Genomic DNA, 26,610 nt, shown 5'->3' on the forward strand with positions numbered 1-26,610 from the left:
AAGAGGGGGGGGGGGGGGGGGGGGACCACCCCTGCACTTCAAAATAAAATAATGAACAATTTAAAAAGTAACGACACTGAATTAAAAAGAGAATACATTCCCCTCTTTTTTTGCTGCCACGCACGTTAAGAGCAACGCAGGTAAACAGTGGTCCGTATATTTTCCTTCTTCTCCAAACATAAATTTCCCTCCCACGCTTCGTCCTGCAAGCCAGAAGACGATGGATTGGACAGCGGCAGTGGGCGGGGCGCGTTCGTCACGGCACCCCTCAGCCAATCCCCGCGCCCTTCTGCTTCCTCCGCCCCGTGTTCTGATGTGTCAGACAGGCGCGGCGCGGCTCCGTCCGAGTCGGTCCCTTCAGAGTAAGAGGCGGGGCCAAGATGGCGGCTAAGGTGAGTCGAGTCGCTCCTCCGCTGCCCTCGCCAGCGCCTCCCCCTCTCTCTCTCGCCTGTGGTGCTGAAGGGAAGAGCCCTCCCAGGGAAGTTGGCGGGTAGGCTGAAGCCCCGGAAATAGGGACTTCGCGTAGGTACTGAGTTGTACTCGAGGGGAGTAGCCGCGGGGGTCTCTGAGCGTGTACAGAGTGCCCGCTTCCTGCATCTCTGCGTTCACTGAGCTTTTCTGCTTTGCCAGTTTTGGAGGTCGCCACCAGCCTGGCGATAATAGTGTTGCACTCCCCTGCTAGGAAACAAACAAACAAACCCAAAACTATAGCTGCTGACTTCTTCACACCCAGATCCCTTTTTTTTTTCCCCCTTCCAGGGAGCTCAGGGTGGCGCACCTGCCTCCTCTCCCCTCCTCCGTTTTATGCTCACAACAACGACCTTGTGAGGGAGGTTAGGCATGAAAAGAGAGGAGGGTATGACTGGCTTGCGGTCACGCATTAAACTTTTTTAGGAGTTGGGAGCTGGACTTCTCACTTCAGTATATGTATTCCTCCGTCTTGTGACCTATTTATGATTTCGCCCCTTTCCAATTTTTTCATCACAGTGGTTTTGGGGTGGGCGGACAGAGTGGCCGGCTGGAGGTGCAGTGCGCTAAGTGTGAATTTGACCTCAGGCCTCCCCAACCTTGGGCCAGAGTTCTTGCCATTACGTTATTCTGGCTGCTCTGCAAAAACAGGTCATGCTGGGGGTTGATTTTTTCCCCCTGGCTGTTTTATTTAAAAATAGGCCCCCACACTAGTTTGTTGGAATTGCCCATTATATTTAACAATAAAAGAGAGATGATTATTTAAAACTGACTGTTTTAAATTGGAAAAAAGCAAATGTGTTATTTGTCTGATACAAAAATATATGGAAGAGGAGAGAGTGCTAAAATTAAAAGTTAGCAGTTGATGTATGAGAATTTGCAGCGCTGTTCTGTCAGGCTGGTTGCCAGCTCTGGATTCAGGGGCGGGGGGAGGACTTACATGGAAGAGGATGGGGTTGGGTGTGATTTCCAGGAATCTGTGAGCCCCAGCTGGTCCCCAGCATTGGATAAAAAGGAGATTTGTGAAAGCGGTCTTCCTTTTATCGATCTTCCCAGCTGGAGCTTTCACCGTTTCATTATTTTCTTTTTCTTTCATAATCCTTTCTGCAACGTTTATTTTTTGGACATCTGCTTATGTCCTGTATTATATTGTGTTTTTATTCTCCCTGCAAGGGGTGTCTCTCTCCATCCTCTTTGCCTGCTATTTTCTTTTAGACTGTGAACTCTTGGAGGGCAGAGCCCTGTCTTTATTTTTTCACAACTCCCTATGACGATGCGTACACAGGCAGCACTTTATAAAGAGTTCAGTCACTTCTTATATAGTGAGCCACCCCACAAATCTGTTCTTGTTACTGACACCACTATTGTGTTCTTATTTTTCTCAGTTTGGCTTGGCTCTGCATCCCTATTTGGACATGTCTGTGTCTTTATGCCTATCAAGGCCAGTGCCTCTTTTTTCCATAAGTCATGTTTGTTTTACAGGAACCCTCTTGCCCTCTTTTTAAATACCTTCGGGTTTCGATCCTATGCTGAAGAAACTAACCTTGGTAGTGTCCTTCAAGGCCCAGAACTTGGGTCTTATGCCACAAGGTATAGATAGGGGCTCTGGGGCAAGTGATGCTCTGTCTTCTTGGTGCTTGGGGGGGGGGTCAACAGTGGGAGGGCTTCTAATGTCCTGGCCCCACTGGTGGACCTCCTGATGGCACTGGTATTTCTGGCCACTGTGTGACACAGAGTGTTGGACTGGATGGGCCTTTGGACTGATCCAACATTGGCGTCTCTTATGTTCTTAACTTCAGTGCTGTTCACTCTTGGCTTTATTTATTTATTTATTTACTTCATACTCTGCCTTTTCCCCCAAGGGGCACCCAAAGCAGCTTTCCTCTCCTCCATTGTGTCCTCACAACAATTCTGTGAGGTAGGTTAAGTTGACAGTGGGGGACTGGCCCAGCTTCTGGGGCAAAGTGGGGTGTCGGACCTAGTTCTCCTCTTCGTCACACTGGCTTCCATGCTTTGTTTACGTATTTAGGGCATTTTTGTGCTGTTTCATAGTAAGAAGGTAAAACACTAAAACCCAGCATAAAACCACCAACCAGATCGTAAAAACATAGGTAATTAAGCAGTTCAAAATGAATACCATTTTCCCGACTAAAATACACTATTAAAATGGTAGTAAAACATGAACCTCTTTAATTAAAATACATATATAACTATCACTGTGATGCCATCCTAGTCTTTGTGTCCCTCTGGTATTCTTCTGGATTGGGAGAGGATTAAGCCTCAAGGTAAGGAGCTGTGGTGGCTCAAGTGGTTAAGACGCTGAACTGCAGGCTGTGGAAGGGCGGGAGTTCAGCAGTTCGAGACCCGAGTGTGCCGCATGTCGGAGTGAGCTCCCGTCTCTAGTTCCAGCTCCTGCCTACCTAGCAGTTCGAAAGCAAGAAATTGCAAGTAGATAAATAGGTACCACTTCAGTGGGAAGGTAACAGCGTTCCGTGCGCCTTGGTGTTTAGTCATGCCGGCCACATGACCACGGAAACATCTTCGGACAGCGCTGGCTCTTTGGCTTCGAAATGGAGATGAGCACCACAACCCTAGAGTCGGATTCAACTGGCTTTCGAGCAACGGAACCTTTACCTTTTTAAGCCTCAAGGTGCCACTTTCTCCTATCAGTCTTCTTCATGTAAGCATGAAGGACTGCCATATTCAATATGTTGTTTTTCTTTGAGTCTGCCTAAAGATGACCTTTTGTGGTTCTGGTGTTAATAAAAACAGAGCTTTGTCAGAGCAAGAAGCCTAAAATAGGGGAGCACGGTTGTACGTATTTGGGACATGTCGATGTAAGTGCACATACATTGAAGGTGAAGGTTTCCCTTGCTCAAAAGCCAGTCGAATCCAACTCTAGGGATGTGGTGTTCATCTCCATTTCCAAGCCAAAGAGCCAGCGCTGTCCAAAGACATTTCCGTGGTCATGTGGCCGACATGACTAGACGCCAAGGCGCACGGAACATATATTACAAGCATTTTAAAAATGCATCTGTCCTGGAAAGTATAGGTGCAAGAGCAAGAGAGAGGTTGTATTCGCAGATATCCTCGGATCACTGAACTACACTTCCCAGAATTCCTTTGGAATTTAAAATAAGAGTAGCAACTCAGCCATGCCACCCTCCTCAAAGTACAATGAGACTGTCACTGCAGTATGTGTAACAACCTTCAAAGTCCAATGACAGTGTCATGACTATAATAATAATAGGATTATTCCCCCCAGAATAAAATGCTTTCCCCCCACAAAACTGATCACCAGTGCAAGATGATCCAGCAGAATAGCAGCTTGTGACTGAAAAGATAAAAACAGATATTATGTCTCGATTAGCTGAGCTGCGGTGGCTCAAGTGGTTAAGACGCTGAACTGCAGGCTGTGGAAGGTCAGTAGTTCAGCAGTTCAAGACCCGGGTGCTGCAAGACAGGGTGAGCTCCTGTCTCTAGTTCCAGCTCCTGCCAACCTAGCAGTTCGAAAGCAAGAAATTGCAAGTAGATAAATAGGTACCACTTTGGTGGGAAGGTAACAGCGCTCCGTGCACCTTGGTGTTTAGTCATGCCAGCCACATGACCATGGAAACGTCTTCGGACAGCGCTGGCTCTTTGGCTTGGAAACGGAGATGAGCACCACAACCCTAGAGTCGGATTCGACTGGCTTTCGAGCAAGGGGACCTTTACCTTTACTAGCTGAAGCTACTGAAAAATTTCTCCTTGTAGCCTGGCTTTAGAGTTCCATATCATAAATATTATGCTAGCAGAAGAGAAGACACGGTTTCCCCTCTGAATGGACATTCCTTGTACATCCCATTAAACCAATACCTTGTTCTTTTTGCATGCTGTTCGCTGTAACTTTGATACAGCTGGCAACTTACTGCCGTTTAGCATCAACTCCTGTTTAAAGCCATTGCATGTTTGTTGTTGCTACTTAAATACAAAATGTGCCCTTGTTTCAGTGGGCTATCAAAATATGTTCAAATAGATTTTCATCTTTATTACTCCTCCACCTACATTTCACCTCACTCTTCTCTCAGCATGCTCAGGGAATCAGTCAGCCCCACCCTTACTTTAGCCTTAGAAAAACCCTGTGGAGTAGGTTAGGTTGAGAGTTCAGTTAGAGTTCATGGTTGTGTGCATTTGAATCTAGGTCTTTCTGGTCCAATTTGGGTGCACTAGAACAAAATGTGTTAAAATCTACATGAAGGCTTGTACCTATAAACCAGCTTTCAGTTAGAGAAAAGCTCTAGATCTCAGTCTTAAAAGTATTGAGGCTCGTGCTGAAATGTGTTCCAGTTTCTTTGTAAGACATATGGGGCTGTCCTGAGAAGAGCAACATCCTTCTAAGTCCGTAGACTTCAGTGTACTTAGAAGGGTGTGATTCTTCCGAGAATGACACTGGTGATCTTTAAATCAGATCAGTCTGTGACGAAAGGAGAAGTAGGCTGTGTAAAGGGTCAAACTCCTGTCTGAGCCTCCCCAAGTGCTGTAAAGACATAGCAGAGTCAAAGTCCGTAGGCAGAGTTCCACTGCTGTCCTCTGGTTGAGGGTGGCAGTTTTTCAATAAAACCAGAATATCGGTATCCAGATAATTACTGGGCAGTGGAATGGTGCACAGTAGCATCGCATTAATCATTGCACAATTGACTTCCAAAAGCAAAGCAATTAGTGCTGTTCAAGAAATTGATTTGATTTAGCATGTTTATTGATTTGATTTAGCATGTTTGTTTTTTATGTTTATATTTAGTGAACACATTTTAAAAGTGTCTCATGTTAACTTTGTGTTCTATGACCAACAAATATTTGAACTTGAATATTTGATTTAAAAAAATAATAACTGTGGTTTAAATGCTATAGTCAAACTAATTCAGTGCTTTATGCAGAAGTGATAATACTGGAATAATAACCAAGGAGACATAGAAATAAATTTTTAATTTCAGGGTTTTTAAGACATGCTTAGCTTGAATTCATAACATGATTTTTTAATTTGGATTATTATGCATGTTTGTGGTTTTATTCCCCACTCCACCCCTGGTTTCCAGTTCTTCTTCTTTTTTGCAATTAACTTTTTAATTTTATTTTACATCATAAAAATATACTTTATACAAAATACAAAGAAATTATTATCATTCATAGCAGTCATATGAACCTGGTTTCCAGTTCAACAAAACATACATGTATCCCCTCACACATCCTAGGGAATGTCGCCTAAAAGCATGTTTTTATTTACTTTATTTATAATCCAGCTTTCTCACTGAAACTCAAGGCAGGTTGTGTGTGTGTGTGTGTGTGTGTGTGTGTGTATAAAGTGCCATCAAGTCGCAGCCAATTTATGTCAACCCCATAGGGTTTTCAAGGCTAGTGATTAAGCAGAGGTGGTCTGCTATTGCCTTCCTCTGCCAAGTCTTCCTTGGGGTCTCCCATCCAAGTACAACTCTGCTTAACTTCTGAGATCTGACAAGATCAGGCTATACTATACCATTCCACATCCCCCGAGGCAGATTACACAGTATAAATTGTAAATCAATGCTATCTATGGGATGAGATACCTAATCAGCAATGTAATAGGACTAGGATTACAAAATCTGAAATAAGGCATCGACGTGACATGTTAAACAATGCAGAATGTTGTATTATTACATAAGTAAAAAGCTGGAGCTGCGGTGGCTCAAGTGGTTAAGACGCTGAACTGCAGGCTGTGGAAGGTCGGGAGTTCAGCAGTTCGAGACCCGAGTTGCCACATGACAGAGTGAGCTCCCGTCTCTAGTTCCAGCTCCTGCCAACCTAGCAGTTCGAAAGCAAGACATTGCAAGTAGGTAAATAGGTACCACTTCAGTGGGAAGGTAACAGCGTTCCGTGCGCCTTGGTTTTTAGTCATGCCGGCCACATGACCATGGAAACGTCTTCGGACAGCGCTGGCTCTTCGGCTTTGAAACGGAGATGAGCACCGCAACCCTAGAGTCGCATTCGACTGGCTTTCGAGCGCGGGAACCTTTACCTTTTTAAAAAGCAATGCAGTGCAAGCACTGCAAGATAATACATACCGCGAACACATAAAACATCCTATGGACAGTGGTACAGTCCACATTCCCTTTGTACAATCACCTTCCTGAATCATTCTGTTATACCTTTATAAGAATGTGCTTCTGAACAGTTCTATGTAGTCTGTAGAATGACAGAAGCATGGGAGCCTTCCTGACATCCTCAGGCATGCCGTTCGTAATGTGGGGGCCACCGCAAAGAAGCCTCGTGTCCATCTTTCCCATTTGCAGGATGGCACCTCCTGAAGGTCCCACTCAGATGGATAAAGCTGTCGTAGCAGAGCATAGGAGGAGAGATTCACCCTTGCAGATATGAGGTGCCAAAGCCACGAAGGGCTTATCGTAGAATCATAGAATGTTAGAGTTAGAAGGGACCTTGCAGGTCATCTAGTCCAACCCCCTGCACTCTGCAGGAGCATAGCCGAAAGATAGCCCTACAACATACCTGAAAGAGGGTCGTCCAGCCTCCGTTTGAAAACGTCCAGCGAAGGAGCCTCCACCACCTCCTGAGTCAGACTGTTCCACTGCTCAACCACTCTTACAGTTAGGAAGTTTCTCCTGATAATTAGCCGGTAACGACTCCCTTGTAATTTCCACCCATTAGATCTAGTCTTGCAATCCGGAGAAAGAGATAATAGATCTGCTCCATCTTCTACATGACAGCCCTTCAAATACTTGAAGACTGCAATCATGTCCCCTCTAAGCCTTCTCTTTCCCAGGCTAAACATACCCAACTCTTTCAGCCTTTCCTCATAAGACTTGGGTTCAAACCCTCTCACCATCCTGGTTGCCCTCTTCTAGACGCGCTTGAGCTTGTCAACATCCTTCCTAAAATGTGGCGCCCCAAACTGGACACAGTACTCCAGGTGAGGCCTGACCATAGCAGAATAGAGCGGAACTACCACCTCCCGTGATCTGGACACAGTGCTTCTGTTAATGCATCCTAAGATTGCATTAGCTTTCTTCACAGCCACATCACACTGGAGGCTCATGTTTAGCTTGTGATCAAGCAGAACACCTAGATCCCTTTCACATGTTCCGCTGTCAAGCCAAGTCCCTCCCATTCTATATCTGTGCCTTTGATTTTTTGTACCTAAGTGTAGGACTTTGCACTTCTCTCTATTAAAATTCATTTTATTTGTCTCAGCCCACTGTTCCAGCCTATCTACCTTGAACTGAACCCAGTAACTGCTGGTCAGCCAATGGAGTGAATGCAAAACGGGTATGATATGCATCCTCCACCTATCTCCCAATAATAACTGAGCTGTGGCATTCTGTACCAATTGGAGTCTCTGACTTCAGGAGTAGACCTACCTATGTCTGATTACAACTTTGAAACCACCAAACTTACCTAATAATATAATAGCGACAATACGAATTTTCCATTTTTAGACTTCCTTTTCCATGTAAAAATACAGCACTGGAAAATGTTCTGTCCCTCATCTCTGGCGCAATCCAAAGCTTCCTGGACTTCAGTTCACATTGACATCTGCATTCAGGTGCCTACATGAGTTGGAATGTGATTCTTCCCCATAGGCTCACTGACTCCAGAAGGGGAGGGGGGAGGTGCATCCTCAAGGTCAACCAGAGGTTGTGCTCACATGCATCACACGCAAACCTCTGTCACCACGTCTGAATGCGGCCTGTGAGTGATTCTGTGCATTTACCTGTGTATTACATGCTTTCTTGTATAAATCATGTTTTGTATTCTTCTGTAGTTCGCTTGATTATTACCCTTTTAAAACTCCTACAACCTTCTGCTTTTCTGCTTACTCTTTTAAAAATGTTGATAACGCTTGCTTTTGCAGGCTCATGTATCATTTTAGGTAACGTTGTCTTCCGTGCATTTAACACACCTGTAACTTTCCTATTGTTCTTTTTCATCTTCGCTGCTTCATTTGTCTGCTCCTTTATCTGTTCCTGCAACACAGTGAGTCTGTTTTATCTTTCATTTTCCATTGTAACTAGTTTGATCCCCTTGTGTGGTGGCTGGTGACTCTTATGTGGCAAAGACGGAACAGAGATAAAGGATTTTGGATGGGAGATCTTGATTCACAAACCAGTTAAGCCAGGGTATTCATATTTAAGAAGGTGTCTCAGAGCGGCCTACAAACTCCTTTCCCTTCCCCTCCCCACAACAGACACCCTGTGAGGTAGGTGGGACTGAGAGAGCTCTTGACAGAAACTGCTCTTTTTCAAGAACAGCTCTTATCAGAACTACAGCTTGGCCAAGGTGCATGTTGAGGAGTGGGGAATCAAACCCGGTTCTCCCATATTAGAGTCCGCGCACTTAACTTCTACACCAAACTGGCTCATTTAATACACTGCATACCTGTAATCTAGAATTTTGTTCTGTATTTAAGGAATTCAGAGGTTAATGAGGAGAGTAGACAGCGGTCTTTGTTAAGTAAATAGCTGGCAATTAAAATTTGCAAAAACTTTGAAGCCGTGGGGGCAAAAATAACGTTGACAACCCCTGACATTTTGGGAAAGTTGAGATGTATGCAATAGGCACTTCCTTATCAAGCCTGAACATATTTAAGGCATATTTGTGAATTATAAAATTGCAAGTGCCTTAGTTACTTACAAGCAAGATTGTGAGTTTTCTCAATACTAAGGAGAGGGAGTGCGGCTGACGGCTGCACCCTCTGCTGTCTCACTTTCTGCCATCTGAGATGAGGGAAGTAATGAAAATGCACATTTTGTAGTAATGAAGAGAACGCACAGGGGCACAGAAACAGTCACATGCAGTTGTAACAAACCAGACAGCATATCTGAATATCTAGTTTAACTTTATGACATTGAAAGCACTGTACTTTTCAAGAGCATACAACCAATACACATTATAGCCTATTAAAACTATGGACAAAATTAGTCATGTTTAAACAAACGCATGCTTGAAAATATACATCTTCAGTATGCACAGGAGTCATCATTGTCTAATGCTGTGGATTGTCTTACAAAAACTTCATGCAATACATTCCTAGTGTCTAAAATCTTGTCTTTAAAAGCATTAAAAGTTTAAGAGGTTTCCGGGCAGGAACTAGGACTGTGGAGGCAGAGAAGGGATGAGGTAGTTGGAATGAGAAGGGCCTGGGGAGATGGCCTGATTATTGGGGAGTGGATGGCAGATTACAGACACAAGAACTGTGCAGTGGTCGCGCCTCCCTTTGCCCTGCTTCTATTGGTCAATTTCCCACTCGAAGCTGCGCAGCCGCATTTTGACCCACGGCATCGCCCGATTTTCCCCACGGCTTCGTGATCCTCAAAAAACAGGATCACGAAACTGCGGGGAAAATCGGGCAAAGCCACGGGTCAAAATGCAGCCGCGCGGCTTCGAGTGGGAAATTGACCAATAGAAGCGGGGCAAAGGGAGGCGCGACTGCAGCGCAGCTCTTGAGTGAAATCTGTCTGATACTTCACTAGAAACTACTCATGTGCCGTTTCCACATTTTCTCCTTTATCCTGAGGTCTAGAAACATGTGCAATCCGTTTTTCTAGAATTTTAGAAGAGGTTAGGTAAGAAAGTAGATATATGTGTATTGGGCTCAGTCAAGGCTATGTAAAATTGTACTATAGAATCACAGAGTTGGAAGGGGGTCATCCAGGCCATCTAGTCCATCCCCCTGTCCAATGCAGGATCAGCCTAGAGCATCCCTGACAAGTGTTTGTCCAGCCGCTTACTACATGCATGATGGTAGTAGTTGTTGTTTATTACGGTCTTTAGACCAGCATACAGTTTAGTCAAACATAAAATACAATAATTAAAAAAAATTAAATTTAAGAGCTTTTAAGGTGCAATTCCCATAGTTTGAAAATTAATGCGCAGAATTTAGCAACTTGACATGTGAACTTAGAATTATTATCCGACAAAAACCAACGCGGCCTTGCTTTATTTGTATTTACATGGCCGGGGATCATATCAAATAACAAAGTAATAACTCCAAGACATACTTCCCTGTAGAGTGGACAGCTAAAGAGCATACGTGCTCTACAGACGCACCCTCCCCAAGAGAACAAGAGCATAACCTTTCTGGATAGGGGATTTTCGTATACCTGCCCTCAATAACCGTGGAAGGGAGAGCAAAACACCTAGGTAGAGTAAACGCCCTTCTAAAACTATTCACTTCCACCGAGGCCAGATATGTTGCCCGCTCAATAGTGCTTTTGACATTCAGCAACACCCCAAGTTTTGATGTACTAGAGATATCAGGTTGCTGCTCTATATCCTCGATTCTTTCTTTAATCAGCCCTTTTGCTTGCTCAAGTCCATAAGTTAAGAGTGCTTGAGGAGAAGAGCCAATTCTATTAATATGGCTATAAACAGCCTTAAGCCAACTGGATTGGAAATCATCTTGGGAGAATCAAGGGAAACAAACCTTGAGGAGAGTACCTGCATAGATCTTATTTTAGCAATATAAGTTAATACAGTTTTTTAAAAATTCCAAATGCAGTTTAATACATTATTAGCGTCACTTTAATCTTGGGAGAGCTTTTAATTCAGTTTTCCTGTTACAAAAAGGACTTCTACTGACACATTTTGACAGTGTGTTATGATTTATTACAGCTGTAGCATCACCACTGCACATGATACTTTCTGGAGCAACATAAATCAAAAAAGCAGATTCCTGCACCAAATTGCTTACGACCGCTTCACAAATAATTCCCCCCAATAAGTGCTTTTCAGATTACAGGTCCAGGAAGCGGGGCCGCAGAAGCTACGGTAAGTGACTTGTCTTGCATCCAAACCTGCTTAGTATGAACCATTTATATAATTTGAACCTCCTTTCATCAGTCTGTTTGAGAAACTTTGACAGTGCTTTTGGAATGCCTTTTTTACCCTCCGTTTTCTCAAATCCTCTGTAAGATGAAATAGCTTGTTGTGTTTAGCGAACAGATAGACACATTGCCGAAATAAAACTGAATTTCGATGAATAAAAGATGATGTCCTTTTTAAGCAGTTGCTTGTGTTTTCTTGATCTTTCTGCCACCAGATGGCAAAATGGGCAGCCGTCCCTGCCACTTTGGCATGTGCGTCTATTAATGTGTATGCCGTAGGAGAGGAGGAACCCAAATCCCAGCCAGTTAAAGCACATCAGGTAGGTTTTGTAAGAGCTCCCTGAACGTCTGCAAAGAGAATACATGTTTCCCTCTGAATTTTATCTCACAAGAAGCAGAATAGGATATTATTATTTTTATTGTTATTGTTATTAATTCAATTTATGCCCTGCCCCACAAGTGGGCTCAGGATGGCTTACAGCATCTAGTCCATTAAACAATAAAACAGTAAAAGCAATAAAACAGTCGATGGCATGATAGACAGTATCATCAAACCCCATGCCTCATGTCAGGTGAATATAGGTGCTTCAATGCCCCATAATATTATCTGACACCAGGATCTGGGAAAGGGTCCATAAACATAAAAGTAGAAGGAAGAATGGTTTTATTTATTCCCTGTAGCCCTCACCTGTCTTCTTTGGAACTGAAGGCAGCACCTCCGGGGTTCCCAACCAGCCCACTATGACGGAGCTTCCGCTGCCGTGTGCAAGCACAGTATAGTTCAGGGTGTATTCTAAGGCACACTGTTAGTTCACATAAGGTGATGATGTCAAACAGGCCTTGACCTAGTGCCCTGTATTTACTGAGGATGCGCCATAGAAGAGTCCATGGAATCCTCTGCTACTTGCCAAAGTTCTCTGATGGGCCCAGCCAACATATAGAAATGGAAGGGGATGTCTGAAGGTAGAAACCCCTGCATTAGATAATCTTTATCCAAATGCTCACACACATCCTATCCCTGTCAGCTTCACAACCGTAGGCCACCAGCTGACTAGTGCTGGTTTAAACATACACAACATTCCCTCTAAGCTGTGGAGTCTTGTGAGCAAAAAATCTACTTTTGTGAGCTACAGGCATTAAAGTTGTGAGCGAGCAATTTGGCTGCTGCATAAATTAGTTTGCTTTGGAGCCATCCTTCCTGAGCTAAGACGAAAATGCATGAGCCAGAGGTTAAAAAACTGTGAGCTAGCTCACACTAACTCAGCTTAGAGGCAACGCAGGCTGGCAGTGTCTTAGTATGTCTGCGTCTGTGGAGTAGCATTTGCTTGCCTGAAAGTCAGCTCTCGTGAGCAAACTGATAGGTGGATAAGGGTGACAGAGAAGATAATCCCATTTAAAGGTTTAAACAGGAGAATTTGTGTCCTTGGAGAAATTTAGCCATTTTCATTGTGTTTTCTTAGTTATTTGCTGCATGATTATTATTTTTTCTCCTTCCCCTCCAAGCTTTCTGTTTATAATGCACCGCCTCTGAAATCAAGATACATCGATGAAAAGCCTGGCCGCTTGCAAAGCGGGATTTCTTCAGTACGAAAGTCAGTGGGTTACTATATTAATGGGTGCAGGGTAAGAGCATTTAAATTATCAAATTGGTCAGGCATTCACGTTTAGCCATAAGTGAGCTGTAGATAAATCAGAGCTGCTATGAAATCGCAAAGATTTCTACAGATTAAACCAGATTTATTTAGTCCAATTATTTTCAGTGAGTTTCAACGTGAAAAGAGTTCCTCTTAGACAAACGCTTGAGAATAGAAGAAACATTTCCAAAAACACAGAAAGGAGGGAAAAAAATATTTTGCCCAAACAAGAACTCCTTGGAGTTCAAAACAACTTTATTTTGTAGCCACGTTGCTCTGTTTAAAAAAAAAAATCTAATACTTTTGTTAGAAGCAATTAAAGCATCACAAACTAGTCAGCAAGATCACTCAGACACTTCTTTGGTTTAGATGTCCTCTGTTCTCCCGGGGTGGGGTGGGGTGGGGGGTGATGTAGATGTGAAAATCCAAGTCTTTGCTATTGTTTGCATAGGATGTTGTCCTGTTAGTGGAAGGTTGGGCAAGAATGAAAAATGTTCCTGTCTTCAAGTTTTAGTTGCATGTTTGCCTCAAGTATTTTGACCCTCGTTTAAAGAATCCTTCCCACCCACCCCAGAAGTTTTTGTTGTATATCCAAGCTAGGGAAAGGAGTGACCTCTTGTGGTGTGAATTTTCAGGACAACTGTTTTCACAAAAAGTTTATGCTGCATAAATGAGAACTATCTCTCTTGAAACACATGTCTCTGTTCTTAACACAATCAGGGGTGTGTTTTCCAGGCATATGTCAGTGTGTGTCACGAAAACTGGAACAATTCCAGGCAGGCACTTATATGTTTGGGGTTTGAGGCCTGGGGATTTTGACTTCAGTTCTGTCCCTTCCTGGTGCTTGAAAGTTTGATGCATTACAAGGCCTCAAAAAAAACATCCTGTTACTTACTCTGTTGTTGAATTTTATAATGAAGAAATTCAGTGGAATGATAGATTCCTACTATGCATCTAAGATAGCAATGGGAAGAAAAAGAGGTGTTATGCTGGTTTGTTGCTGTTGCCTTGGGACTGATAAGTTAAACATTTCACATTGCTCTTTGGATCCTGATCAATATTCATGTTTTTTAAAAAAAATCTTGGGGAACGCTGGAATTCTTAATATTGTTTTGGTTTAACAGATATTGGCAGGGTTGCATTAGTATGTAGGATACCACCATCTTAAGATAAGCTGGGATCCAGTCTACAACGTCTGTGAATGGATGCATAACTTCCCCACCAAAAAGACCCCCCAAAGTGCTGCTCTGGGGGACAGGAGACCCCCCCCCTGAGCAGCATGTGGGGGATGGTGAAGGGCTGCTGTGGGCAGGTGAATTGGTCAAAATTGTCCCTCCCATGCACACGGATCTTTTTAATAGGATCCAGTGCTGCTGCTCCATGCAGTTCCACCCAGTCTTTAGTTATAAAAGTTTTGTTGCTCCTGCTCTTTGTTAAGATAAGTAATTTGATATTTGTAGGTGAAAGATGTGGATTTCTGACTGTTGACATAGAGTTCCGATGGGAAAAACCTGTACTTTGTTCTTTTTATGCAGAATGCTTATCTCTTCGTAAAACATGGAGTGATATCTTCTATACAGTTTGGAAAAGGTGGGTGAGTATAGCCTTTCTCTACTCACATATGACCATGTAAAGCACAGACCTGATTGTTTTATTATTTATTTATTTAAAACATTTACTAGCCACCTTTTATCCCTTGCAGAACTCCAGGTGCTTACAAAGATGAATAAAACGATGATAAAGGCAGAATGAAAACAATATAAATTAAACAAGGATGATAAAAATACATAAAAGGTCACAGTTTTAATACTCCAGTCAGGACTATCATTCAATAATAACTCAATCAGTCAAAATGCAGTTCTAAATAAAGCTGTCTTCAACTGCCTTGACAGTGAGGGGGCCCAGGTAGACCTCCCTGGGGAAGTTGTTCAGCAACCATGGGGCTGCCACTGAAAAGGCCCTCTTGTACCCACCAGATGAGCTTCTTTGATAGGTGGGATTATAAGGAGTGGGAGGGAGGCGTGCCCTGGTTTTTCTTTGGTGTTTTTTTTAAAGTATCGCTCCACTTTCCATACAATTTGGTTACATGGTTGTTATTTATAGCTGTTTTCATCCCTGCGTATGTATGCCATTATAAGTAATAACTCAAATTCCCGAAGTGCAAGGAAAAAGATCTTCAAATATTGTACCGTTCTTTATTTTTAAGATACCTATGTTTATCTGAAGAATCCCCCTCCAGAATTTCTTCCAAAAGTTGGTGCAATTACAATTTCAGGACTGACTGGGCTAGTCCTAGCAAGGAAAGGTAAGGGGGGGGGGTACCTGTTCTTTGCTTCCTGCGAGTGGACAATATGTTTTTAATAAGAAGCCATACCATAGATTGCAGACCAGATCACACAGGCAAGTTCCTCTGTCATGACTGGCTGTAGTTATCTGAAGAGGGGCTAAAGTTAACCAGACGGTACAGCCCAAAAAGAACTTACCTGATTTGGGCAACAATATTTCTCACTGAAGCAGCCATACAAACTGTTGCAGATGCATCCATGTAGAGTTAAACTTTCACTAACCACGTTCATGGCTGAGGATGGGCATGTTGCTTTCGTGTACCAAAATTTTTGTTTGTTTCTTTGAGAGAAAAAACCCCTCTAAAGACCCATTTCTAAGACTGCAGATTGGTAAATATTTTCCAGAGACTGTCACTATTTGTTTAGTGTGTGTGCAGATATGTGTGTGTGCAGGTGTGTGTGTGTGTGTGTGTGTGTGTGTGTGTGTGTGTATAATTCTGAACCTGCCTGCACAGCGCAGACCAAAAAATCCACACATTGGAACCAGGGAGAGATGGGGGTTGGAGGCCTCACCGAACTCCTTTTACAAGCAGTGTGGTTGACTTGTAAATGGTGTGTGTGTGGAATGCTTCTTTGTATTTGCCCATCAATGTTGTGGGCTCCTGTGGGAGGCTGATCCCATTCATTTCAGTAGTTTCAGTCACCCATGTGGATTCTCTCCGTTTAAGTGAATAGAGACACCTGTGCACACACAAACTCCATAGGCACCTCAGATGGAATTAATGGAATTCTCATTAGGGAAGACAAGGAAGTAATGTTGTAGGCTTCCAGCAAGTTACATAGCTATTCAATAGGATTGTTTCTGTATGCTTCATAGTAATTAGATGGTTTGTTTGTTTGTTTTTTGCAGGGTCCAGATTTAAGAAAATTGCCTATCCTATGGGACTCTGCACCTTGTGCATATCTCTTTGCTACCCAGCTCAGTCAGTAATCATTGCAAAGGTAAACTCTCCGTAGTGGTGTGTGAATTGTTGGCATGCTTCTAGACTGCCTTAAAAAAGTCTCATGCCTGGTTAAGTCAAACTTTAAATTATGAGTTGAAAAACCTCAAATAGATTGCCATCTATAATTAACAGGTTTTTCTTCCATTATTGGGTGAATCGCACCCATTATTGTAGAAGTCAATTAGCCTTGCCTACGCAGGAATATTTTTAAACCTGGTTGTTCAGTACAGTAACATGTCTAAATTTAAACCAGGTAACGGGTAAAAAGCTTTATTCTGCAAGCCACAAAACCTATGAAGCAATAGGATCACTCTGGACAAAACGATCCACTGCCGAAGTACCCCTCGTCCTGGATGAGGCTGCTGAGGTAAGCTCTTTTTGAACTTTTAGTGACACAGCGTAAGAACCTTTCAGCGATCTGCATTGTCTTTAAGTTATGTGTGTCAGAAAATTGGCATTTGTGGAAACGTTGCAACACTGAAGCACATTTTGAGGTTCAAAGGCTGAGGTGGGCAACCCCTGGCAAAGTAGACTGGTTTGCTTGGCACCCAGGGCCAGATCTCTGCCCATGCAATGGAGGAACTGGCAGCACCACTGGGGCCAAGTGGTACAGAAGGCAACAGGTGTGACTTATGCCCATCATCCTCTCTTAGACCAGCCACATCCAAGGCATTTCCCTGAGATGCTGGCAGCTCCAGTGGGGCTTGGCTTGCCCCAGTTGTGCCTGGCCAAGTAACAGCCCTGGTCTCCCGCTCACCTGCCCCAATTTGCTTGCTAAGCCAGAAAATATAAACCGCAAGGGTAGACCCATCAAAAGATACACAACTTTCACAAGTAAACAGTAGACATCAGTGTATTGCAATACAATAACAATAAATTGAAGATACGATAGAATTGATGGTCACCATTCAAAAACACTATTTGCACATTCAAAATACAATTTGATGATAGTGGAACCACAGATTCTATTTGAGATATGAGCTGTGCCTACATTACTATGGAAATTGGGTTCCGTTTTCAGCTGTACAACTGAAGAAGATTGCTTTGAAACGTCTGGCATACCTGGGAAGGACGTTTTTGGCTGTTAGAAGTTTATTTGTGCTTTGGGACATCCTCTGCCTTTTTCATGGACTTTGAGGTCTTTTGGACACTATTATATTAAAAGGCCTGGCATGATCTGGCCCATGGGGTCGCGAAGAGTCGGACTCGACTGTGTGACTGAAGACACTATTCTATTAAAAGGATATAGAGGAGTCTCTTGTTGGATATTTTCCACTGTCGTCAAATTGTATTTTGAATTTTCAAATAGTGTTTTTAAATTGTGACCACCAATTCTATTGTATCTTCAATTTATTGTTATTGTATCGCAATAGACTGATGTCTACTGTTTACTTGTGAAAGTTGTGTATCTTTTGATGGTCTACCCTTATTTATTTATTAATTGGATGTTTTAACCGCCCTTCCCCGCCTACGCAGGGCTCAGGGCGGTTTACAACAAAATAATTCCATACAATTATAAAACCAATTAAAACCATAAACATACAATGGCTCTGGTAACACGGGCAGGAAACTGCGGGGGGGGCGTGGCTGTTTGCCCCGGGGCAAACTAACACGTGGTTAAGGGATCAGACCTCCCCTGGAGGTTCCGTGCAGGTCCCGTGGAGGTTCAGTGGGAAGGGAGAGGTGCTGATCACAGGACGATCCTGCGCGCAACAACGAAGCGCACGGTGCGGCAAACGGGTGTTTTGTTTTTGTCGTGTACACCAAAAATGCGCATGCTCCGTTGGGTGCTTGTGCGCATCCACGGAGACTGGGAAAAAAACACCTTGTTTGCAAGGGGACATGGGCGGCCGCTGGATGCCACCGGAAACGTGATCAGACGCCCGCCCTTGCCCCGCAGTTTCCGGAAACTAGTACCTCCGAGGTACTAGTTTTTTGCAGCGCGGTTTCGGCGGGAAGCCTCGGTTGAGCCACGGAAGCGCTACGCTTCTCAAATGTGCCGGTGAGATCGCGCCCGGAAACTCCGCCTGACTTCCGTCTCTCTAGCGTGGCTAATGTTCCGTGTGACCGCAGCCAATATTAAACAAACAACATACATTTTAAACATTCCAATAACAGATGGCCTGTCTAGCATTCATATTTTTGGGAGGGGGGAGAGGGGGAGGGTACCAGGCAGATGTAGGAAACCATCGCTGGCTTCACCCAAAAGCCTGGCGGAACATCTCTGCCTTACATGCCCTGCGGAACTTTAATAGATCAGACAGGGCACAGATGTCATTCGGCAGAGAGTTCCACCAAGGCTGAGAAGGCCGTGGTATCAGGTCCAACTGACCTTGGGGTTCGCTTCAGTAGATAAATTCGCAGCTCGCCAGCAGAAAGGAAACTCTCAGCACGCCGCAAAATGTAAAAAAAACTTGTTTCATTTAATTGAGTAAAAACATTCAAACACTCAGGATGTATGCACTGCAAAAGTCATCCAGCGTATGAGCAATCGACAATAAAACATTAAAATACCAGGATAGCTAATAATTCTTAAAAAGAAGGTTGCAGCTTCTTACAGATTAAGTCTTTATAACAAGCTCTGTAGCAACTCACAATAAAACGGGAGTCGATTCCATCTTTTGAAGCAGGTTATCCCTCAGTGCCAGAAATACTCCGGTCCCTCCTGAGTAGTTGACGGGAATGCTATCCCATTCCTGACACACACACACACCCCAGAAAGGAAAGTAACACCAAGGAAAAACTTCTTCTGGCCTGCTTCTTCTGGCCGCCTTCTGGCCTTCAGATTACAGAACCTTGCAGCTGCTGGTAGTTATCACAACAAAGCTATATCCCCCTCCTTGCCAGGTAAGGTCCTGCCAAACTTATGACCCTCTCCCAATCGTCAGGGCTTATCAAATTATAGGCTTGTTCAGCCCTTATCCCTTACACCTGGCCCTGGTCTTTGGGCCCAGGAAGGGGAAGGGAGTTAGGTGATTCAAGGTTTTTGTTTTTCTTGCCGCAAGCCCATAGGCTAGATAGTCAACTGAAGAAAGGATAGGTTTCAGATCTTCCCTTCATAAATGCATTTTAGTTCTTTTGAGTCTGTGCCTTTCATCACATGAACAACTTTAATTTTGCAATGGCAAACATGAGAGAGCGAGGAAATTCCAGATATTTGTGTTACTCTACTGTAATGTCAATATACCTTCAGTTCCAGAAGGAGCGCTTCCACATCGATAAGCCTCACAGATTCAAAGTCTACAGCTACATGAGTCCAACATTTTGTGATCACTGTGGTAGTCTTCTCTGGGGACTGGTTAAACAAGGATCAAAGTGTGGAGGTAGGGTCTTCTTCTTTTGACTATTGTAGCCCTGGCTCTTTATCCAGGTGAAGGCATGACTTCCACATTGTGTATTTGTATGTCAGAGGGAGGGATGTTGTGTTTAACTCTTCCACACACACTTCTTGGTTTAAGAAGTGTGCCTTGCACTCTCAGCTGTGTTCAGAGAAATGGACTGATAAGTGGCTTCCACACCTAGTGCTGTTCTGGCTTTTTACTGAAGGCGTGGGTTTTTCCCTTCTCTTTTTACTATTGAGGGTTGAGAAGTAAGCTTGTATTTGAGTTCAGTTAAATGTCTCATAAAGCAAATCACATGCATTTGAACACTTTGTTATTGTTGACTAGAATAGATTAATCGGTTATGATTATAATTTTATTTCTTTAGAATGTGGAATGAACGTGCACCACGAATGTCAAGAGAAAGTGGCAAATCTGTGTGGTATCAATCAGAAACTGTTGGCAGAAGCTTTAAATCAAGTTAGTCAGGTATGTTTTATATTTTATATATTTTATACTTGCGGCGGTCGCGGGGCCGTGCACTGGAGGAGCCCGCCGGAGGAAGCCACGGAACAGGAAGAAATCTGCCCCAGGACATTGGAAGTGGAGCGCCGACATCTGTGGCTGCCGGAAGAAGCCAGACTCCAACAACAAGTCCCGCTGCCGGGTGCTGATAGGAAGTCACCCCCCATATAATTGTGGCCTTAGTTAGGAACCAAATGGTTGTGTGTAAGCCACTCAGAGACCCTTCGGGGTTCGAGCGGGATATAAATTGAATGATAAAAAAATAAATATTTTTCCATTTTGTTTGCTGGCACGCTGACCTCTTCACAGGTAGGTGCTGCCTTTCTTTCAGCACCTGGGCCAAAGGAGATTGCCCTGCCCTGGCTTATAAGCATCATAGTGTGCAACGTCTAAGCTCCAGGTCCAGATGAGTCGTCTCCAGGTCACCTAGACCTAAACCTCAGTAGGGTAGTGATGTAACAGTTACCTTGGCCGCTGAGATTTGGAACGAGACGAGTAGAAGCTAGCCCTGGATCCCAGCACGGACCGTTGCTAAAAACTGTGCAAGCTGTTGGAGGCTGTGTGGAAGCGTCCTTCAGAAGCTGTGGTTAATCGGGATCAGAGAAAGAGCTTTCCTCCAAACCTAATTAATCCTTCTGATAGGACTCGTAGCTTCTAATTGGCCACAGCTCTTAAAAGCTTATCGTAGCCTGGAGTGGCGAGCGAGAGGAGATTGGGGTCAGGGGACACATGTCCCACGGATCGCTTCCTTGTTCCCAATTTCCCCCTCCAGGGATCCTGTCAACTTTTAAGCTGTGGAGGGCTTGAGCAGGTCAGTTTTCTATGCCTCCAGGGTATCCGACTCTTTTGGCCTGCTTTTCCTCCCTTGGTGCAAATATAACGACTGCCTGGACGCTTGTTTGCCTCTGTGCCCAGCAGGCAGAGCTCTTTCAGGTTGGGGAAATGGCGCCAGGGGGGCGGGGTTAACAAGTGCACACACCCTTCTCCCTTGCATGCTGTCGTCCCACCTGGGCTTCCCACGCTGCTGCTGTTTAAAAAGAAAAAAATGGGGGAACACTCAACTCAGAAACCTCATTTAGTCTGACCCTCTGTTCTCATTTTTGGCCCGGGAGTAAAGGACCGTTTTAAAAAGGCCTTTTCTGATTGGTGGCCTGAATGACAGACGGCTGGGCAAGTGCCTGTTTTTCAAACCTTGGGGTTTGTCCATAAGATGTAGCTCTTTCCACCTTTTCCGTGCCACCATTTGGAGACTACTGGCAAGAGCTCCCATATCAGCACAAAAACACAGAGGTGTTTTGTATGAACTAATTTCTAATGACAGTCGACCCTCTTGATACGGATTAGAAGTTCTGTATTTAGCAACCATTCTGTTTAGTGCCTTGTCACAAAGCGTGCGTAAAACAGTTATATTTTTTGTCTGACTCACTTTACGATTCTGTTTTACTATAATTCCGTCCTACTACAGGAATCTTCGGTCGCTAGAACAGACCATAGCATCCCAGAAGCTCATACAGCGGCTTCGGAATCAGAGGAAAAGGCAAAAGCACACGAGACACAACTGCATGCAGGGGAAACTGTTCCTGAGTCAGATTCAGTGCCTTTGATAGCTGAAGTGAAGGTGCCGAGTGTCATATCAGGTACGAAAGAAAATTAACACCGTCAGTAATGTAGTATATAATACAGTGGCTGGGGGTGGGGCTCTCATTTGCTAGAGGTTTTCAGGTAGAAGCTAGACAGCCATCTCCTGTGAATACTCAAGCTTTGGATCTCCTGCCCTGGACCAGGAGTTGAACTAGATGGCGTAGAAGGCCCGTTCGGCCTCTGTGTGTGCGTGTCAGGTGGTGTCGCCAGATAGCTTCCAACCCATGGTGACCTAAAAAAGTAAAGGTTCCCTTGCTAGGCCTCTGTTAATTTTTTTTTTTTTTACTGAACATGTCCTCTCCTGAAACCTTAACCAATCAGAGGGTGCCAGATTAATTGGTACCCTGCCAAGGTTTCACACAGATCATTTGACCATGGCTTTTTAGAGATGCTGCTCTGTAAACTCCGTGCCGCACAGCACGGTAGGGATCTGTGGATCCCCAGGCCATATAACTGGAACGATAGAAAGCAGCCCTGGGGCAAAGCGAGAGGAGGATTGTGGATCCAAGGCCATGGCTGTTTTAATTATTATTACATTTCGTGTTGCCAGATAGCCTAATGATTGCTGTGATCTGCCCTGAGCCCATTCACGGGGAAGGCGGATTATAGATTTGAGTAAATAAATAAGTTCCCTTTCTCCTTTTCCCCCCCCAATCAGAAACCCCCTCCTGCAGGATGTTTTTGTGCCTCTTTTTCCTGGCGAGGGCTTCAACGGGTGGGGAGGGGCAGTTTTGACTGGGAAACAGTGTGGAGGGAGGGAGGGAGGGAGGGAGGATTAATCCTCCTGTACAAGTTCTGTAGCCCTGATCCAAGTCCACTGATGGCTGCTTCTGGCAATGCATTTACACATCTGGGGAATCCAAACATGGGTGATGAGTGTCACCGAGGTTCTGGCCCGAGATGATTGATGTTTCTTCCATTTATTTGTAAGGAAGCTGTTTTAATGATCGTTTTAATCTGATGTTGGTTTTAATGCTGTTGGTTTTATGATGCTGGCGTGTGATGTTGGATTGCAATGGGAATTTTTGTGTTTCGAATGCCTTGTAACCTGTTGTGGGGGGATCCATTCTGTGGGTAGGAGCAGAAGATGTAAATGGTTTTATAGATGAAGATGCGAGTAGTGCAACCTTTTTCTTTATTTAATAGATACATTGAAGGTATCAAAGTTTAAACCCGATCCCAGCCTCATGGACCACGGCCAGTCCAATCCAGAAGACGTGGATATGTACAGTACCAGAAGCTAACACACCCGACTGGTCCTGTCTTCGGGATATGATAATGATGGGACATTAAACTGGGAAGCATAAAGCGATTTGTGTGTGTGCTTTATGTGGTGGCATCAGGTATTTTCTTAACCATCCCTGTATAGCCAATTTACTTGTCCTTCGTTGCCACTGTATAAATTTTTTACTACTTCTTGCTACCCAAAAAATATTTTCTGGTTTTTGGAAGTATACCTACTCCCTTGATACACAGACCAAGACCATTTTATAGGTCCTGGAGTGCTTCGGATGAGATTGTTGTCACGCTGGTAGCTAATGTCAATGGTAAAATAGATTACTATGCTGCTTCTTTTCCAATCCACATAGTAAAAGATAAGTATTTAAACACCCTTTTTTCCTCTTTCCTCTGTCTCCTGCTTCGGCTTATTTCTGATCCAGGGGTGTTGTACGTAAATGATCGCACTCTGCAACCACACTGGCTTTTAACGTTTTGCTGACAGTAGGAGAGAAGGGGGGGAAATGCAGCTCTTGTTAACGGTAGTTTACGGATAATGGTTGCATTGCATTATAAGTGGCATTTCCAATATGATGCTAATTTTAGAGGGATGCGTATGAGAGTGGTTTTACGAGTTGCAAGAAAAGCATTTGCTTTTTGTACTTACCGTGTAATGGCCAAAGGAGTATTGCCTCTCTTGGGATGCCTGAGCCGTCCCCACAACTGTCTATTGTGTCTGACAGGGGTGTAGGATGACTGCTTAAGTTGATTTCTGTGGTATTGGATCAGGTATTTTACCCACAGGCAGGGGTCATTTCCTGCCGGAGCGCCCCAGAGCGGGCCTGCCTTTCCCCCTGAGCCTCTCTGCTTTTGCAGAAAGACTTGGGGGGGGGGGGGGTTTTAAATGTCTCCCTGACATGGGATTTGTAGTTCTTTAGCGGGAGATGCTGGTGTCCACCTCTGCTGACTTGGCTACCACTGGCTCCCCATAAGGAATGGCACTGAAGCCCAGAGAGGGGCCTGAATGCAGAGTGTGGCTGGGAGCTTGGGAGTCCAGGGTCTCCGGATGCTACATTCCATCTGAAAGCCCCTCCCCCTTTCCCTAGCGATCAGCTCCGAAGCACGCAGAGGTAGGAAAGAGCAGCCGCAGACTCTTCTCTCGCCCGGGAACTTCGACTTTGCTGAGAACTCCCTCTCAGAGCACTGTCTTGGCTTTCATGTTGGATTGTATGTTCTGTTATTGGGAGCCGATTCGTGGTTGAAAAAAGCAGAATTTAAAAATTCAGTGAAGAAACTACGGGGGTCACTAGCCTTCTCCCAAAAGGAGAGACACATGCATCCCTCCCCATTGGTCATTACAGAAGCAGCACACGTCACTCACGTTCCAGCTTGGCTGACTTATCCTAACGTCTGATTCTGCTATAGTACCAGGCTCTGCTGTGTAAGAAGAGGCTGGGGGAAGGGAGGGGCCATGGCTCAGTGGCAGAGCCTCTGCTTGGCAGGCAGAAGGTGCCAGGTTCAAACCCCAGAATCTCCAGTTAAAGGGACCAGCCAGTAAATGATGCAGAAGATGTTTCTGCCTCCTTGTAGCAGGACCTCCTTTGCATATTAGGCCACACAGCCCTAATGTAGCCAATCCTCCAAGAGCTTACAGAGCTCTTCTTACAGGAGCTACTGTAAGCTCTTGGAGGATTGGCTACATTAGGGTGTGTGTCGCTTAATATGCAAATGAGTACCTGCTACAAAAAGAGCCCTTTGTGCTGGTGCTACGATCCAGCTGAGTATCTGCTGCACCAGACTTTCCCATGAGCAGAGTTCTACGGTGCAAGCGTTTTTGATGAGCCACAGGATTAGGCCCGCCTCAACCGCTGTGAGACACAGTGAAGAAGCAGGAAACGTAAGAGAACGCCAGGAAGCTGCGGGGCCCTGTGGGTGTCCTCAGGCAAAATAATAATAATAGCGACATATCAAAATAAGTCACAAAGCAGGCCAACTGTTTTTTTTAATTTCTGTTGCTCTTATACTACCCTGCTTGAGAGGCATGGAGGGGACGGCCGTGGCGGGCTATATGTTTTTGCAGACCTGATGAGCTCATTGGCTTCAAAGCTTGGAATGATAAAAAAGAAAGTTCTTTTTATTGTCCATCAGCCATTGTGATAAGCTGTTCTTTGTCAAACCTGAAGAGATGCCAGCCCTCCTCAGTGGAAAGGTCTGAAGCGCCACGCCTCATGTAGTACTCTATAGATGGCTTATTCCAAACGACGACGAGGAAATGCATGCAACTACAGCTGTTCTCGAGAGCTATCTGTTGGGAAGGAATAGAGATGTAAAATTTCCGGAAATTTTGAAGCTCGGAAAAAACCCCGGGTTTTTTTCGGAAAAAACCGAAAATTTTCTGAAAAATTGAAAAAAATACTACATTAGCATTTATTTTGTCTTTTCTAGATTGAAAGTCATTCTGTTACTTTAGGAACATAAAATATGACTATGGACATTTTTACTTGGCATGAAATTATCAATACTAGCATATTAAAAATATAGTGTATCCAAACAATTATTACAAACAGAATACCCACCCACATGCAAAAACAAAATTGAAACTTTTTTATTTTCTTCTGACAATCGCACCTCCTAAAGGAAGAAATGCATCTTGTGCTTGCATTGGAGAGTTCAGTTTGTAACCTAGGACTTGCTTGTCCTCAGTGCACAGAAATTAGATCAATCTGATACCATATATATATTAGAAATGATTTGGAAAATATTTGAACACCTTGTCTTAAAATATTTTATTCATCATGTTAAAATAAAACGTTCCATAATCAATTTTTTTCTTTTCTTTTCTTTTTTCAATTTTTCCAATTTTTCGGAAAAAAATAAAAAAGCTTCAGGGAAAAAATAGAAAAAAAACGTTTTTTTTCCAAATTTTTCCGGGTTTTTTCCGGGCCTTCACATCTCTAGGAAGGAAACACACGGGATTGCATATTTGGAGGCGTGGTATTGTTACATGGATGAGAATAGTCTGTGGAACCATTCAGAGATGCGCCTGTGCTCTGAACTTGTGCCAGAGCAGTGTATTTTTAACTAGCCGATTGATTCTGTTGAGTGAATGGGTGCTGTACCAAATGTGGGAGCAAAAACCTGGAACTGCAAAATTCATAACTATGTGGGCTTCTTTGCTGCTGCAGGATTTGGTTTATTTAATAAATGTTTACCTTGAAAACGTTTAGCCTCAAAAAAGGTCTTCCAAAGAAGTTTCCAAATTGAAGAGGCAAACCAATAAAATACCTAATCTCAAAACACCCAAATGCAATATTTTTTTAAAAAAGCAATAATAAAAATACAGTTGTAAAAAACATCATCCTAAAAACTATTAAGAAACATCAGAAAGATCAAACCAGTCATACAAAATACCAAAACAGAGCCACTGAAGCCAACTGAAATAGGACAACAGTGAAAAAGCCTGGAAGCAAAAAAACATTGTATCTGCACCTGGAGCCGGAATGATTAGGTAGCAGCTTGATCTCTCTGGGGAGATAGTTCCAGTGGCAAGGTGCCACCACTAAAAAAGCCCCTCTCTGATGGCGATCAGTCTTCTCATCTTACTTTTTGGGCAGGCATATATGATTTACTGGAAACTTGCTGGCAACCAGGGCTATTTTTGGGCA

At 43.9% G+C, this 26,610-nt stretch overlaps 2 protein-coding genes across 7 annotated transcripts in view; one reads left to right on the plus strand and one right to left on the minus strand.

Annotated features, from left to right (window-relative positions):
- The first annotated feature begins 310 nt into the window (after positions 1 to 310).
- Positions 311 to 23,334, plus strand: APOOL (apolipoprotein O-like). 6 transcript variants are annotated; one of them, XM_015417895.1, is made up of 13 exons: positions 335 to 392; positions 8,508 to 8,692; positions 11,107 to 11,262; positions 11,534 to 11,638; positions 12,822 to 12,941; positions 14,488 to 14,542; positions 15,159 to 15,257; positions 16,148 to 16,239; positions 16,495 to 16,608; positions 19,435 to 19,564; positions 19,950 to 20,050; positions 21,552 to 21,723; positions 22,874 to 23,334. In XM_015417895.1, exons 4-13 carry the CDS (start codon positions 11,534 to 11,536, stop codon positions 22,969 to 22,971), a joined length of 1,086 nt encoding a protein of 361 aa, XP_015273381.1. In that variant the 5' UTR covers positions 335 to 392; positions 8,508 to 8,692; positions 11,107 to 11,262; the 3' UTR covers positions 22,972 to 23,334. The 6 variants fall into 6 exon arrangements, with proteins under 6 accessions (XP_015273380.1, XP_015273381.1, XP_015273382.1 ...); XM_015417896.1 differs by lacking the exon at positions 8,508 to 8,692 and having other exon boundaries at positions 369 to 392; XM_015417897.1 differs by lacking the exons at positions 335 to 392; positions 8,508 to 8,692 and adding an exon at positions 472 to 490.
- A 1,334-nt stretch (positions 23,335 to 24,668) lies between these two features.
- Positions 24,669 to 26,610, minus strand: part of SATL1 (spermidine/spermine N1-acetyl transferase-like 1) — a 17,614-nt gene continuing 15,672 nt past the window's right edge. Inside the window, exon 6 of the mRNA XM_015417890.1 lies at positions 24,669 to 25,250. Coding sequence (XP_015273376.1) covers positions 25,080 to 25,250 — 171 coding nt within the window. The 3' untranslated portion in view covers positions 24,669 to 25,079. The remainder of the gene's footprint in view (positions 25,251 to 26,610) is intronic.

Source organism: Gekko japonicus, unplaced genomic scaffold (genome assembly GCF_001447785.1).
Source record: "Gekko japonicus isolate JY-2015 unplaced genomic scaffold, Gekko_japonicus_V1.1 scaffold585, whole genome shotgun sequence".
Taxonomy (NCBI): domain Eukaryota; kingdom Metazoa; phylum Chordata; class Lepidosauria; order Squamata; family Gekkonidae; genus Gekko; species Gekko japonicus.

What these genes read in the sequence shown, in the direction of transcription:
- APOOL (XM_015417894.1), top strand. An exon ending in ACTATATTAATGGGTGCAGG is followed by an intron (nt 12,942 to 14,487) that starts GTAAGAGCATTT and finishes CTTTTTATGCAG; the next exon opens with AATGCTTATCTCTTCGTAAA. An exon ending in AGTCAGTAATCATTGCAAAG is followed by an intron (nt 16,240 to 16,494) that starts GTAAACTCTCCG and finishes AATTTAAACCAG; the next exon opens with GTAACGGGTAAAAAGCTTTA.